This window comes from Alnus glutinosa, chromosome 6 (genome assembly GCF_958979055.1).
Source record: "Alnus glutinosa chromosome 6, dhAlnGlut1.1, whole genome shotgun sequence".
Taxonomy (NCBI): Eukaryota; Viridiplantae; Streptophyta; class Magnoliopsida; order Fagales; family Betulaceae; genus Alnus; species Alnus glutinosa.
The window spans coordinates 23,081,770-23,098,016 of record NC_084891.1 but is presented as its reverse complement, the minus strand read 5'-3'; the positions used below and the strand labels follow the sequence as shown (position 1 = coordinate 23,098,016).

Here is a 16,247-nt window from a genome sequence, read left to right as displayed (position 1 = left end):
TGGAACCCATGTGGTGAAACCCACCACATGTTTCTAAAGAGTCATTTTTCTTTTTGATAAGTCAGTCTTTTTGTTTATTTTCCCTTAAAAATTAAAAATTGATAAAGACCATCACTATTTTGTGATTAGAATTTTAAGTAAGTGTGTTTAACTGTATACATATTTTACATTATTTAATTTTTTTAAAAAAATATATCAACAATAATTTTATAAACACTATTAAATCCATCAACTTTAACCAACTTCATCCTGACAACAAATGGAAAGATCATATTCCTTAAAAACAAAGCAATTACAATGAAAAATGGAAACTGGATAGAAGTTTGGGCCGAAGCCTTGTGGGGTGGTCAAATTTTGAACCCGGAACATGTAGCTTTATCAGGGTTTGCTTCAATCTAGGCCTAGCCCAGAACAAGTCAAGTGAGAGTGTCGGCTCCAAAACCCTAAAATCTACACAGGTTTTAGGACATCAAACAGAGAGAGAGGTGCATGTGGGTAATCTCAGCAGGGAGGGAACGACATATTGGAGCCTTGAATTCTGCTTCGCATCACTGTAAAAGGCAAGCTTGGTTTCATTGTTTGAGTAAGACCCAGAATTTCATGTTTTATGCTTTACATTACGCTCGTTTCTCTGTGATTGTTGTTATTCCAAGAGTAGCTTTTTAGTATTTAAAATCCTATAGGATTAGAGATGAAACTAGCACAAATCTGCAAGACCCTCATCTCACTCTCTCACAAAAACCCTCCACATCTCAACAAACCCCCAATTCCCCATTACTCAATCTCTGTCTTATGTTTCTCCTCCTCCTCCATACCCAATGGCAAAAAATCGAAGTCCGCCATAGCTGTCGTGGACTACTTGATCAACCAGCACCAGTTCTCCCCTGAAGCCGCTCTTAAAGCCTCATCAGCAGTAACTTACTTGAAAAAACCCGAAAAGGCAGATTCCATACTTTTGTTCCTCAAGGAGAGCGGTTTCTCCAAAACCCATATCGAGCAAGTTGTTAAGAGCCACCCCAGAGTTCTCTCTTCCAAACTTGCCAGTACCATCCAACCGAAAATCAAGGTTTTCCAGGACTTGGGCTTTACGCCCAATGACATTGCCGAGATCATATCAACTGACCCGTGGGTTCTTAGACGGAGCGCGGATAATCGGCTTGGACCCTCAATCTTGGCGTTGAAGAGTATTCTGGGCTCCAATGCAGGTGTTGTTAAGGTCTTAAAGATTTCTGGGTGGTTTTTGAAGCATGATTTAGAAAAGACTATGATGCCCAATATCGAATTTATGAAGCGTTGTGGAATTAGTTCTTCGCAGATTGTTAAATATTTGTTCAACTTCCCAAGGTTTTTTCTCCTTAAGCCAGAGAGCATTCGGGATTTCGTTAAAACAGTTGAAGAAATGGGTTGTGATAGGAAATCTAAGATGTTTCTTTCTGCTATTCGGACGGTGAGTTCAATGACAGAGGAGAATTGGGAGCTAAAGTTGAAGCTTTTTCGAAGCCTAGGGTTTTCAGAAAGTGATATTCTGTTTGCATTTAGGAGGGTGCCTCAGGTTTTTGCTGTATCTGAGAGGAAAATCAAGAAGGTAACGGAGCTGCTGCTTAGTGCGTGGACCATAGATATGTCTTATATAGTTAACCACCCGGAATTGCTTATTTGCAGCATTGAGCGCAGGTTAAAACCCCGGCTACAAGTGTTGGAGATTCTGGAAAAGAAGAATATGCTTAAGAAGAAACCCTGTTTGACCACAGTCTGCAAAATGACTGATAAGAAGTTCTCAGACAAATATGTGCTTCCTTATTCAAAAGAACTCGGGGAGCCAAATGTGGCTAGAGGGAATTCATAGAAATTTTCTGGGAATTCCTTAGCATCTAAAAGAAGCCGTTATACAAAATCACTGTATAATCTTTGATGTCCCTGGGCAATTCATCAATTAATAATACTTGTAAGTGGAATGCATGAAGGGTTAAGTTTTGGAAGAGCCATGACAGAAATTGGAAACATGGTTATTCAGGGTAATTTTTTTTTTTTTTAAATTAATTTCTCACCTCTATTTTTAGCATTTTATATTTATCTGAAAGACAAGGAGATAACTTTCATGTTACTCTTTTTTTGTCAATTGAGTTATAAATACTTGCTCTGTTTTCTAAATCACTGTTTGAGGAAGCAATTTGCCACTCAAAATTTATACTTACTGGGTGTTTTGGGCATCAGGTACCCAACATAGTTTATTATCTTCTGTTATATGTTCTAGGACTCTAAAGAAGGGCATCTATATGGTTGGTGACTTTAGTTTTAGCACTTTGCATATATGTCTCTATGATTTATATAATATTTTGTTTCGCCAAGTGAACTATATTATAGCATGCAAGAATTTCCTGTTTCTACAATGTCCTACCTGTCAAGAATACAAGTGGTTCCATGACTTGACCTAATTGATTATAGGATAGACAAATGCAATAGCTATAGCTATTATTCAACAAAAGTAGGGCGTATGTAGGTTGAGAAAACTTATTAATTTAACTATGATCTTCTCTGGTTTGATGTATGAATTAGATATTGATAATTGGTTTTGAATAAGGTTGTCGCTTTACTGTAAGAAAACACCCAAGAAATAAGGAAAGAAACATGTCCTGAAATTTTAATTGTCATTTGGACGGTTCTGTGAAAAAAGCAATTTTTAATTGATACTTAATGCTTTTGTTTTATAGGATTATAGAGCAGTATGAGGCAACTAGGCCTTTGGACCAAATGACATCTCCTCCTGACAATTAATAAGAGGTGGAGGGTGAAGTCAGGTACAATCTCCTGTGGGTGGGTGAGTTGTGATACATAGAAAAAAATAATGGTAAAATATGACAACTACATGAGTTTAGATCAATCAATGTTGTATTATGTACAAAATAAGGATGCTGATAAGAACCATGGTGAAAGGAGTAGAATGCTTCTTTTGAAGCTGGATACTTATGGTTGTCGTACTCTATCCTGATGTTATTTCTGTTCAAAGGTTATCCATCTTCAGTCCGAGTGGGGTTTCGTCATTTTCCTCTTTCTCTTTTGTCACTTTCATTTTCCTCTTCAATACTCCCAAGTGTTTACTCTCAAGTGTTCACTCTCTGATGCGGCAGTGAAAATCATTATTGGATGAAATAACAAATGAAAGTACGTGTAGCATCTAATGGTAATTTTTACTGCCACATCAGGGAGTGAGCACTTAGAAGACATGTCAAGAGAGTTGTTTGGTATTCAATATTACAACCTTGAATCTGTATTCACTTAGGATCATGTGCACCAAACTAGTGAGCACCGTCTCAACTGCTGACAGGGTAGATAGAAGTTCAAATGCATACAGAAAGAAACACCTTGTAATGACATGTGCACAAGCTCAGTTGATTTTGATATTGGGTTTAATATGGGAAGCAATATTTATGTTACAAAAATTGCAACTACTTTGGTTATTTGCTTCCTGATTTAAGCCTTAAATCATTGCTGCCTTCGGTTTGGTCTCTTCTGCATGTCATCCCCTAGGCTTCACTGGTAAGAGTACGGTAGCTGAATTCGTCTCTGGGCATTAGCTGCTTATCGGCATTGTCACAGGGTATTTATCCCATGTGACCTTGTCCATGGTAGCTCCCATCTGCATTATCTCTTCTCTATTTAATTGAGAAACCATGCACTCCACAATGGGCATTTGGTATATTAGGCTAGTAGGTGAGTTCATTGGTTTTCTCAACATGGTCCCAAGTTTTTTATTTATTTATTTATTTATTTCTTTAATTATTTCGCCCTCCTTGCTGATGTTAAAAGCGGCAATATTTGAACTAAAGCTCGTGGGATGAGCTCTGAAGTCGATGTATGTACTTCCCATCATTCCCTTAAAGGCCCTTCTTCCTTGGAACATAGTGTCAACTTGTTTGTCTCTAGATTAGTGTCCTTATCTTAGTAATCTTCAGAAAAACAGAACCAGGAACCCAACAATACTGTCCACCTTCCGCTTGTTATGCAGATTAGCTGGTCAGTCGCACTGTTGAGTTCGGGACCGCGTAGAATGATCTAAGGTTGTACTAGCTCACACAGGAATAGCCCCAATCCGGCTGGCCTATCTATTCATTGTACAACATTTGATTCGTTTGGTTCTAATTTATTTCTAGAAATGTTAGGTTTACACTCAACTCTCCACACCCATTTACGTACACCGTAACGTGGCATTACCACATCAGTTTTTTTTTTTTTTTTCTTTGAAAACAATGACCCCAACGCACTCTCTCTCCCTCTCTGGGGTTGGCCGACTTGTTTCGCCAGCGCTGTTTCCACCGGCTGACCTTGACTTCTGATGTCCCAGATTTGGTTCGCCTCTCTTCTTCACCAGTCGAATGTACTTCTCGGCCTCCTCCGAGTCCATGGCCGTTCTGGAAGCATCTCGCTTGCTATAGTCCCGGCGATCATGGCGAATCCTCGTTCCGCTATGAAATGGGATCTAGGTCGGGCTCCATCTTCTTTCTTGGTTTGGCGAATTTGGAGGGTTTGGAGACTAAGAGGCCCTGGGTGTAGACAACCTTGGTGAGTGGAAGCAGGGGCAAGGGAGATACCGGACCTCGAGATTTGGGTTTTGATGGTAGCCGGTGGGTGGTTTCGACTGGAGGTGGGAGAGAGAGGGAAGATGGAGCGCGGGAGAGGTGATGAGGGGGGAAAAAATTTGGAGAATGAAAAATGTTCAAAAACAAAAACAAAAAAACAAAAAAGAAGAAAAAAAAAATGATGCGTAATGCCACATTTGAGTGTAGGCATTTGGGTGTGGAGAGTTTTTTTTTTTTTTTTTTGTAAGTACAAATTTTTCATTCAACTGGAAAAGATACAAACATGAAAGTAGGGGATGGGTTCTCCGACAATAACCCAAATCTGAAAAAAGTAGCACCAATGTGAAGAGTAACAAAGTAACCAAGAGGGAATGGTGAGTTTCCAGATTCCAGAGGAACTGAAAATGTTTCGACCCTATTTACCTTGAACAAAGCCAAGGCTTGGTCCGCACAAGGCGGATTAAAGACCAAATTAGTGGTGAACAGGGGCATGAGCCATGCAGAGGACTTCAACCCGGTCCAAAACAAACCCTTTGAGAGGGTTGGGTAGCCACTAATCTGGATATGAAAGAGGATTGGCACCACAAATAACAGAACAAAACGTCCAGTGAACGGATCTCCAAAAGAGACTATAACCCAGCAAAGATAATTACAGATAAGGAAAAAGATAAAGCAGAAATATATCACAAAGCATCGGAGATGAAGAAACTCTATCGGAAATCGTTCTTGGTAGCAGATAGCGGTGTGAATCAGCGCGCTCAATGTCTAGATCTAGCGCGTGGGCTGCACGCTCTAACGCCGGAGGGCCGGGCGAAGAAACAGCTGACAGTGGGTTGAAGGGGGAAAAGCCGTGGTTCCGATGGAGTAGGTCGCTTGGCGGAGAGGCCTTCTGAAGTTAGAAGATCTAAGGTGAAAAACTTCAGATCTAAGAACTTCAAAATACCGGGGGATCCACGGCCATGAACGGGAGGAGGCACACCAGATCGATCCGGTGGAGGAAAACCCACCAACGATGCTATAGCAACAATTCTGAGGAGGGGTAGCTCTCTTTTATTTTTGGTTTCTTTTTCCTATTTTCAGCTGTGCCTCTCATCCGCCACACAGTTGTCACTATGGAGAAAAGCCCCTTCTAGTAGCTGTAAACAACTATTTTCATTTCTGTTTTTTTGCGCGGTAGTGAAATCATTAGGCCTCGTTTGGTTCACGGAATGTCTATTCCATTAGGAAAATGAATAACTATTCCTGGGAATAGATAAAGGTGGAATGGAATAATTATTCTTATTCTTTTGTTTGGTTGTAACGGTGGAATAAAACATTGCATATTCTTTTGTTTGGTACAGTGCAATACATTGAAGAATGGAATCATATTATAATCAAATTTCCTAAAACACTCTTATAATACAAATATAATTTATATTCTTAAGGACATTTTTTTCCTTTATTTTAGAAACATAAACAATCATACTATGACTTTTTTTTTTTTTCATATACAATTACGTTACAAAATGATTTTTTTTTTTTCATATACAATTACGCTACAAAATGATTTATTAGGAAAAAAAAAACAACACACACATACATAATCATCATATCACCATCATAAAAAAATAAAAAGAAAAAAAATAGATCATCTGCAAAGCCCTTCTTATTTTATTCTTTTTTATTTGTTTTCCAGTAACAAACATTCGTTATTTTGCTTACAAAGTAAAATCATTTATAAGAAGAGAAAAAAAAAAAAAAAAAAAAAAAAAAAAAAAAAAACAGAATCATCATATCACCATCATAAAAAAAAAATAGATCATTTGCAAAGCCATTTTTATTTTATTCTTTTTTATTTGTTTTCCAGCAACAAATATTCATTCTTTGCTTACAAAGTTTTTCCCAAGCCTCCGCAAGGCAATTAGAGTCCCCCTCGATATCAAGAGGTACTCGTTTTACTACGTCTAAGTGCATTCTGTAGGCTACATCACAGGAAAAAAGAAAAAGAAAAAAATAAGTAACCCACAACAAATTAAGTTGGGTTGAGAAACATAGAGATGGAGATGAGAATATAATTGTAGAGATGGAGAGAGATATTGATAGTGCATTTGAGTGTTGAATTTTTGAAATCAGAATTAAATTCTTATTCTGTTTGAGAATTTTGAGGTTTGAATTTTTAGAAATAGTTGAAAAAAAATATGATTTGTTTATAAAAAAGTAGAATAAAATATTATTTGTTTTTTAAAAAGTTGAATAAAATATGATTTATTTTTTAAAAAAGTAGAATCAGAATTATATTTTATTTTTAAAATTTCGTATCCAAACACACCATGAGTTGAGAAACAAAGAGAGAGAGAGGGATAAGAGACTTGGGTGTTGAGAGGGTTGAGGCTTTTGGACAAAAGACGAATTTTATTTATTCTCACAGGAAAGGAATAGGTATTTCACTCATTTTTTAGTGGAATACATATTCATCTTCGTAAGGGAATAGCTATTCCGTGGAAATAACTATTTCCTTAAATAATATACAATCAAACAAAAGAATAGCTATTTCGTAGGAATAACTATTCCTTTCTATGGGTTTAATCCGTGAACCAAACGATGTCTTATTGTTTGTCCGAGGCGTAACTGCAATTCTTTATTTCATTTCAAACCAAAAAAGGAAAAAAGAAAAAGAAAGAAAGAAAAAAAAAAAAAAAAGAAAAAAAAAAGGCGTTTATTTACAACCTTTTAGTCTTAGATAAAGGAAAGCAAAGGCCAATTAGACATACCCAAAACCGGTTCATTTAACCACTTTTATGGTAAAACTAAAATTAAAAGGAGTTCATTTCCAACAGGTAGCCACGAGTCTTCACCAGGGCTCGAACCGCCTCCCCGTACACGCCTCCCCCGAAAGCCTCCAATGCCAACTCAGCGTCCTTCTCCTCGTCCCCCTCCACGTCAGCCTCCATCGCTTGCTGCTGGGGCCCCCTATCGTCGCTCGTACTTGAACTCGTGGGCTTCACGATCACAAGTGTCGCACCGCTCATCCACGCACCCCCTCCCTCCACCTCCAGCTTCAGCACGTGCCTCATTCTCAGCCTCACGCTCGGCACCGTCGTCCTACCGCCCATCTTCCTCTCCCACACCCCCTGACCCTGACCCTGACCCTGACCCTGACCACCCTCGCCTCCGATCACAACGCTTAGGTCGTCGCTAACCTGCAACTCCGCCGTGTCCTCCCTGAACTCCCTGAGGCCGTCTTTGTCCATCACCACCGTTCCCTCCCCGTCCTTGTCCCTCAGAACCAGCCTCTCCAGCTGCGTTTGCTCCTTCACCACCTCCCTCAGCAGATAGTGCCTCGACGAAGCCTCCACCAGCGCGCTTATCGTCCACACCACCCTCAGCTTCAGCCCTCCCGCGAAGCCCACCTCGCCGAAGTCCGCCGGAATCTGCGACGGCGGCGAGCTTCGGAGTTCGCGGAACCCGAATATCACGCAGCTCCTCAGGTTTTTCCCGAACTCCGCTCTCCACTTGACGGCTGTGTTTTTCTCCAGCTTCAGATTGCCAGAGGGCAGCTCGATTTCCAGGTCTCGGATGGCCTGGAAGCCGCGCAGGATTTGGGCGGGCGAGTTTTGGAGGGAGCGGTGGGTCCGGGTCGGGTGGGGCTTGGGCGACACGAGGCTGTGCAGCAAGTTCTTGAGGAACGAGGAGAGGAAGGTGAGGGGGGACGAGTCGGCGTCGCTGGACTCGGGAGAGATGAGACAGTCGACTTTCAGGAGTAGCGATTCGGCTTGAGAGACGAGCGAGTTGAATCGCTTGGAGACGGCCCGGCAGCGAATCAGGGTCTTCACGTCGGAGACGAAGTTGAAGATGAGGAGGACCAGCGAGTCTGGGATTGGATCGAAGCCGTCCATTTCTTGCGCTCTGAAACTGCTTGGAGAGTCGGCAACGATGTGTGTGCTTAATTTCCTTGAGTCGGGATAGAGCTCATGATCTTGAGATGACAAATGAGAGCGTTTGACCGATGACACGAAGAGTGTGGGACTCACACATCTTTCTCGTCATTTATAACTTTTATCATTTTGTATACGGCGATGAGGACTAATTGGGTCTTTAGGTGACTAAAATTTTAAAGAAATTTGTCTTTTTTTGGGGGTCTAATTTGGGTATTGTGTCTACTTTTTGGGTTTAATTTAGAATTTTTTAGCTCTTTAAAAAAAATATTTCAATCTTTTTTGGCTTAATATGTTGGCTTAAATTGAAATGGAAGTAAAAATGTAAAACCTGAAATTTTATTATTTTAATTTTTTAATATATATATTCGGTTACCATTTATAACTGATTTCAATATTTTTTAAAACCTGTAACTGTTCCGGTAGGGTCAGTTATCAGTTATTTTCAATTGGGTATGAAACCGGTTGACCGATTACTCGGTTGGTATCTCGTCATCGCTAACCTGCCGACTTTACACTCCTACCTCTAAGGGGTTTCTTTTTTTAATTATTATTTTAAGATTATTTTGATTATTATTATTATTAAAATTAAAAAATTACTATTTTAATATGATGTTGCAAAAATGCTAACGTAGCAGTAAGGGGTGGTACAAAACTGGCCGAAAAACTCACGAGATGATTCATTTCAAATTCACAACAAACTTAAATAGTAAATAAATAAAAAAAAAAAAAAAAAAAAAGCTCAAATGGCGCGTTGACTCAAATATTTATCTTAAATTTACCATAATTTTAAATTAATAATTATGATTTTTAAATATATATATATATATATATATATATATGATAAAATATTTAAAAATTATGCTTTTGTTTCGTCTTTCCACAATTTCTTTCTTTTTCCTTTATGAGTAGGGGCAGAGGCAGCATTTGGGATTTAGGGGGCAAAACTATAAAAATAAAAACTTTAAGGGTAAAATTGTAATTTTAAGTTTTTTTAGGATTTTTTTTTTATTATTATTTATTTAGGAAAAAACCTTGGTGCATGGAGTGGCCCAAGCCCCCCAAACCCCAAGATAGCTCCGCCCCTGAACATGCATGATACTCACTAATAATCATCAACAGAGAGCTTGTTACTCTCTTAATACAATAGCATAGATACATTTCGGTATCTCATCTAACTACACTTGATCTATGACATGTGTGGTAGTTATTTTGGCTAATCCATGTGCAGTAGAATGAGCTTCCATTTTCACATGGTAAATTTGCCAACGTCGCAATTTATTCAAAACATTTCTTATACCATCCACAATATATATGTTCAAATTTACTTTAATTTATGCTATTTGCCTTCACAGCATTCACTATATGCATTGAATCTCCCTCTAGTATAATTTCTTATAGACCCAAGTTGCAATTGAACTCTGTTGAATGTAAAGTAGCCAATGCTTTCACTAATACTAACTCTATCAATATATTTTTAGTAGTACTTCTTGCTTTTTAATACAAATCATTCAGAGTCCTCTACTTAGGGGTATAAGATGAGCCCAACCGCTCGTGAACTCGGTTCGGTCTCGGTTCGAATAATAAATGAGTCATTCATAAACACAATCATATGTTCGAATATTAAACGAGACATACTTTTATAAACTCGGCTCGACTCGGATAAGCTTGTATATACTCGTATAACTTCATTTTTACAATTTTTTTTGTATTATTTTTATTTGTAATAAGAACATCTTAAATAACATGATAGATATAACTTAAATTATTGTTGTAAGTTTAGTTTTATAGATTTGTGTGTACACGAAAATGTTTGTGAATATGTGTATGTATGCATGCACGTAATTTGTGTATGTGCAATTGTGCGTAATGAATTTATATACGTATATATAAAGTCAAGATTATATTATTTAGGGAAAACTTCAATTTACCCCCATGAAGTTGTCACCAATTTGCAATTCTACCACCAATGTTTCAATTTTGTTAATTGCACCCCATTAAGTATAAAAAATTTTCAATTTAGGGAATCCGTCCAAATCGACCGTCTGAATTAACGAAATTTGTCTCACGTGCTGTTCACGTGCCTGTTAGTGATGTAAACGGACGAGAATGCCCTCATTTTTTTAGCCATTCTTTTTTCTCAAATAACTATAGAACCCAACCCGTTTCCCTCTCGTGCCCTTATTTCATACTGAGAGATTAAGAGAGGAGAGAAGAGAAAATAAGAAGGGAACAAATCGGGGAAAAGGGTAGGGTTTCGCCCTAGCTAGTTGAAGGAGACGATGGATGGCTCGAAGCAGGGCTCGTCCGGCGACCCAATAACCAACTCCAATGGGGATTCAAAGGAGAGGATAGATGCAAGCTCGGAGTCCACCCAGACTGTTGCATTGTTTTCACGGCAACGAATATGCTACTGCGAGCAGCCTATGAACGTGAAAATGGCACACACCAGAAAAAATTTCGGAAGAAGGTTTATGGGTTGTGAAAATTGGAAGGCAAGTGCTAATTATTCTCTTCAATTTTAGGGTTTCATTATACATTTGGGTGATCAAAAAATTGTAGGGTTTTTTGTGTGTTTTTTCCAAGCTTATAGTATGATTTTGTTTAGGGTTTATAAAACTGAGTTAATCACTTTAGGGTTCAAAATTTTAGGGTTTCGTCTTTGTTGAAATTTTTAAAGTGTTTGTAAAAATAATTAAAGAAAAGAATGTGATATGAGTTTTTGATACTGCAATAGTATTGGCTTTGTCATCTCAATTATGTTTCACTTGTGCTGAAATATTGAACCTTGATATGTAGATGAACCTAGTATGTCAACTTTTGAAATTTGATTTGTGTTGTTTTTTAGCAGATTAATAGGGATTGTGGTTTCTTTGAGTGGGTTGATCCCAAAATGTGTGAACATGGTAAGAGAGTTGTTGATCGATTGTTTGAGTGGCATGAAGGTTTGGTGGCAGAAGCTAAACGATGTGAAGGCATGGTTGAAGTAAAAGTTGGGAAGGTGAAGGCCGAAATGGAGAAACAAGTTGAGGTTGTGAAGACTGAAAATCTTCAATATCGTAAAGAAATCGAAATTTTGGATATCAAACATGGAGCAATGAAGAAGAATTACCATACAATGCTTGTGTGTTCATGGATTATGTTTGCACTGTGCTTTTTCTTCAGATATGCAGCCCAAAACCAGCAGGGTAGTACAATTGGTCGTTTGAGGTTGCCATGATGGATGCAAGCGTGGAACAGTGCATTTTTTTTGTTGAAAGTTGTTTTGTGTTGCGGTGTATTAAGTTGGAACATGTTGTGGTATCAAACACTCACAAATTTTTGAAGTAATGTGTCAAGTTGTTTTGTGATCAATATGTATGTCAACTGAATTATTTTGAAAGAAATCCGATTGTGCTGTATTAAACCTGAAATGCACAAATACATTGTTCCACAAATCATTCCAAGCCAAACGTTCCAAGCATGTCACTTTCAAAGCACACAAACTGGGCACATAAATGATATGTGTTACACAAACTACGCGCATAAATGGCTGTACATTCCAAGTGCATGTCAAAATCGCAAACATTCCAACTACATTTAAAGTGCAAAAAACAATCCAACTACATATGTATGTCAAAAGACCAACATTCCAACTACATTTAAAGTGCAAATGCTTGACACAAATGCAAAAACAAATTCAACTACCTAACATGTGCATTAAACAAAAGACCAACTGCACACTAGACCAACATTTAAAGTGTTGTTCATAAAAAAATTTTCAAAGGATTGTCTATGAAATTATATCTTCCAATCTGGCTTCCTTCTCTTCCTTTTCTCTTCAACAATTTCAATTGCTTTTTCAACGGTTACAACTATACGTTTGCCTTTGGTTGCCATATCAGCAGTTGGATTTGCACCACCTCTTGATGCTGCCCCACTAGTTCCACGACCTCTGAATGCATGTCCACCTCGGGTTGCTGCCCCACCTCTAATTGCTTGTCCACCTTGGGTTGCTGCACCTCCTCTTGCTGCTGCCCCACCTCTGATTGCATGTCCACCTTGGGTTGCTGCACCTCCTATTGTTGCTGTCCCACTATCTGACCCACTCCCAGTTAGATCAATATGTATGGTGGGTTTGGATGCAGTGGTCCGAAAAATACTCTTGGTCCTTTCGGACTGTCGAGTCCTTGAACCCTTACACCAATAACAAAACACAATAGCATTTATGTAAGCATAATATACGAAGGAAAAAACTAACAAAAAAAAAAAAAAACACCACAGAAATCAATGATGCCCCCCGATGCTAGTACCTTTAGATTGGCACCACCTCTGGTTTTGGGATGTGTACGAATGCTGGAGCTAGTACTTTGTGTCTGCACAGAATCAATAGCAAAATGTGTGAGCCAATCAGTTTGCATGTACTACACAATAACAACAAGGATAATAAGACCAATAGCAAAACTCACACTTGCTGGAGGTGGGGTAGGCAACTCTTGACTTAATTGACTCATACTCATTGGACATGCCCTTTTATTATGCCATTTTCCCTTGCACTTAGAACATGTCATCCTTGCTCCAAACTTCCTAATTCTGAATTTATTTTGCGGATCTCTACTTTCATTAACTCCTCTTTTTCTTAACTTTTTTGGTCTACCTGGGGTCACTCTAGCCACTGGGGGTTCCAACTCCTCATGCTAGGTTTTTATCCATTGCTCCTCACTGAGCATTGGATATATAACTGGCTCGTATGCTTTCTTGTACATCTCCAAAGAATAGAAGTCATCAACATAGTCTGTTGCATCCTTACAACTATGTCGTATAGTAGCACATGCATGCACACATGGGATTCCAGTCATTTGCCAAACCCTACAGCCACATGTTCTTCTCCTCATGTTCACCACAAATTGTTTGCCAGTTGGACCACTCACTTCAAACATGTCATCACCAGCATATAGGGCAACACAGTCCATTGATTCATACACTGATGCCTCCAACTTCTTTGCAATTTTAGGAGTTATCTTTCCAGTCAGCTTTTGAATGCCCTCCCTTTTAGCTTGATATCTCCGCATCAATTTTCTCCTTATCATCTCCAGCATGGTCAAGATAGGCTTATCACGAGCCTTTAAAATGTATGAGTTAAAACACTCACAAATGTTGTTCTGCAGAAGGTCAGACTTTGTATCCTCAGTAAACCATGCTCTGGACCATACACTTAGGTCAATTTTGTGCAAGTACTCAAAGGCATCATTGTTCATATTCTTCAGCTCATCCATTACACTCATAAAATCTCCTTCAGTGTATGCAGAAGCTGCAGCCCATAACTTCTCTTTCAAGGCCACTCCTCAATGCCCCCCAATGTCCCTGAAGTTGGCATACAAATGCCTGACACAAATCCTATGGTCTACATTTGGGATGACCACCTCAAATGCTGGCATTAGCCCCTACAAAAATTATAACAATATATTACATTAAGATTGTACAACATTGTACATTAACAATAAAAAATGAATGAAGTGTAATCATGTACCATAACTTACTTTCTGTCGATCTGAAATAAATGTTGGCCTGCTATGCTGCTCATGGTTTCCAAGATCGGATACTAAGGTTTCCAAAAACCATATCCAACTGTCCTTGGTCTCAGCTTCGATTACAGCATAGGCAATTGGATACATATTATCATTCCCATCTCGTCCAACCGTAGCTAGGAGTTGCCCCTTAAATGGACCTTTAAGGAAGCACCCATCCACCCCTATAACAGGTCTACATCCTTCTAGAAAGCCTTTCTTCATGGCAGCCAGGGAACAATACATTCTTAGAAACTTTGGATTGACCTCAAGCATTGGCCTATCCACTTTCATCACAACACAACTTCCCGGGTTGGTTGATCTCAATGTCTCACAATAGTCCCACAACTTCACATATTGAAGCTCATGCTTTCCAAAAAATTTTCTATTAGCCTTTGTTCTTGCCCTATACATCATGCTTGGATTTACATCCACCCTCCACCTTTCTTTCACTTCATTCTGAATCGCACCCAAAGGCATGTTGGGCTGAACTCTAAACTTGTCTATGAGTTTGTCAGCAATCCAAGTGGATGTGACAATTGAGTTCTTAAATTGCCTGCAACACAAATGTTCACTTTGCATAGACCTTATCTGAAATGTCTCTTCATCAGGCAGCTTTCTGGCATATACTCTATAATTACAATTTGGTTCCTTACACACAACTATACACTTTTGTCTCTCATTCCTTTTAAATGTGATGTCCTTCCCCCTTTTAAGATTGAACATCCTAATAGCCTCCCTAAATGTCCGTATATCTGGGAATTTCATCTCTAGTTCCAAAACTGGATCTCCCATGTCAACTGAATGGAACTCAGGCCCTGGAGAAGAGGTTATTTCACATTCTTCATCACTAGGTACTGGTGAGACAAGAATGTCACTTCTACCCATATCAGAGTTATAGTCATCATCAACATCTTCATCAACATCTTCATATGTTATTTGGTCAGCTTCAGTGTGGTCCCCATCTTCACTATCATTATCACTACCCTCTTTACTACTCTCTTCACTACTCTCAACCCTATGATTATCAGGTTGTACATTAGATGGTCCAGCACCCGCACCAACATCAACATCAAATAAGTCTTCATCTTCACTTAACTTATCTGCCCACCAAGGATCATCAAAATTAACCCTCCCTCCGTATTCATCATCGTCTTCACTATCCTCTTCACCACCCCCTTCATTCCCAAAAGACACAATGTATAATTCCAATATTACACGCCCAGTATGGCAAGCAGACAATGCAAGTACATCATGGTCTGAAGTAATTAAATACAAGCCATCAACAAGACTCTTCCCAGGATCTTTAAAATACATTAAATCCCCTGGCCTATACCCATATTTCTTACATATACCTTCAATTTCAAAATATGATAATTTATCAAGGTCAACCTTCTCGTGATGCACTTCAACTTCACCACGTACATACACACAACCAAACCTCCGATCGAACCTACCCCCATAATGAACCTCAACCACCAGTTCACTACTTCCCATCCTATGAGGTCAATGATATAAAACACAATAAGTCACATATATAGTGGAATTAAATAAAAGGGAAGAGTCTTGATAACATCAACCAATATATATATGCATATCAAATCCTTTGGGGACCACTTACAGTTTTTACACCCACATGTCACCAACCAACAAAACACAAAGCACTTTAATTTTGAAGCAGCTAAAACAAGAGTCTTGATAACATCAACTAATATATATGCATACAAAATCCTATGGGGACCACCTACGGATTTTACACCCACATGTAACCAACCAAAGCAAAACACAAAGCATCACATGTCTAACAAAAACCAAACACATAGACTCAGTAAAGGCAAAGCACATGGACCCAACACCACAGAAATTCGTAGCTGTATAAACCCTAAACAAAACACACGGACCCACGGACCCAATAAGTGAAACCAACTTTCGACCTTGAAAAAGACACCCAATCATTGAAAGCAAAATCTGCAACTAAAAGAAAGGCATAATAAACTAACTTCAAAAGGAATTTGATATTCCATAACAAAATACGACGGAATCTCAAATTGCACAAAACCCTAATTTGAAAAGAGGAGTCATTTAACATACCTTGGAAAAAAACACCACTTCGATTTAATAACGAAACTTTCCCCAACAGTGTCGATTGTCGTTTTGCTAGTTGAAGAAAACCCACACAGGAAGGCGAAATCACGAAGGTTGAAAGGAAC

The 16,247-nt window shown here is 38.8% G+C and overlaps 3 protein-coding genes across 4 annotated transcripts; 1 reads left to right on the top strand and 2 right to left on the bottom strand.

Annotated features, from left to right (window-relative positions):
• Positions 1-316: 316 nt before the first annotated feature.
• On the top strand, positions 317-3,245 carry LOC133870916 (transcription termination factor MTERF2, chloroplastic-like). Of its 2 annotated transcripts, none has more exons than XM_062308192.1 (2): positions 317-1,585; positions 1,663-1,781. In XM_062308192.1, exons 1-2 carry the CDS (start codon positions 692-694, stop codon positions 1,666-1,668), a joined length of 900 nt encoding a protein of 299 aa, XP_062164176.1. In that variant the 5' UTR covers positions 317-691; the 3' UTR covers positions 1,669-1,781. The 2 variants fall into 2 exon arrangements, with proteins under 2 accessions (XP_062164176.1, XP_062164175.1); XM_062308191.1 differs by adding an exon at positions 2,712-3,245 and having other exon boundaries at positions 319-2,015.
• Positions 3,246-7,256: 4,011 nt separating this feature from the next.
• LOC133870984 (F-box protein AUF2) lies at positions 7,257-8,574 on the bottom strand. The gene has a single exon (XM_062308305.1). It carries the CDS (start codon positions 8,450-8,452, stop codon positions 7,370-7,372), a length of 1,083 nt encoding a protein of 360 aa, XP_062164289.1. The 5' UTR covers positions 8,453-8,574; the 3' UTR covers positions 7,257-7,369.
• Positions 8,575-13,815: 5,241 nt separating this feature from the next.
• LOC133871630 (uncharacterized) lies at positions 13,816-15,534 on the bottom strand. Its single transcript, XM_062309058.1, has 2 exons — positions 14,011-15,534; positions 13,816-13,914 (listed from the first exon to the last, which is right to left on the bottom strand). The coding sequence occupies exons 1-2, from the start codon at positions 15,532-15,534 to the stop codon at positions 13,816-13,818; spliced, it is 1,623 nt and encodes a 540-aa protein (XP_062165042.1).
• Positions 15,535-16,247: the final 713 nt, after the last annotated feature.

Excerpts from the sequence above, each read along its gene's own strand:
- LOC133870916 (XM_062308191.1), top strand. The coding sequence starts at position 692 with ATGAAACTAGCACAAATCTGCAAGACCCTCATCTCACTCTCTCACAAA.
- LOC133870984 (XM_062308305.1), bottom strand. The coding sequence starts at position 8,452 with ATGGACGGCTTCGATCCAATCCCAGACTCGCTGGTCCTCCTCATCTTC.
- LOC133871630 (XM_062309058.1), bottom strand. The coding sequence starts at position 15,534 with ATGGGAAGTAGTGAACTGGTGGTTGAGGTTCATTATGGGGGTAGGTTC. Across the intron at positions 13,915-14,010 it reads TTATTTCAGATCGACAGAAA|GGGCTAATGCCAGCATTTGA; the intron begins GTAAGTTATGGT and ends TAATTTTTGTAG.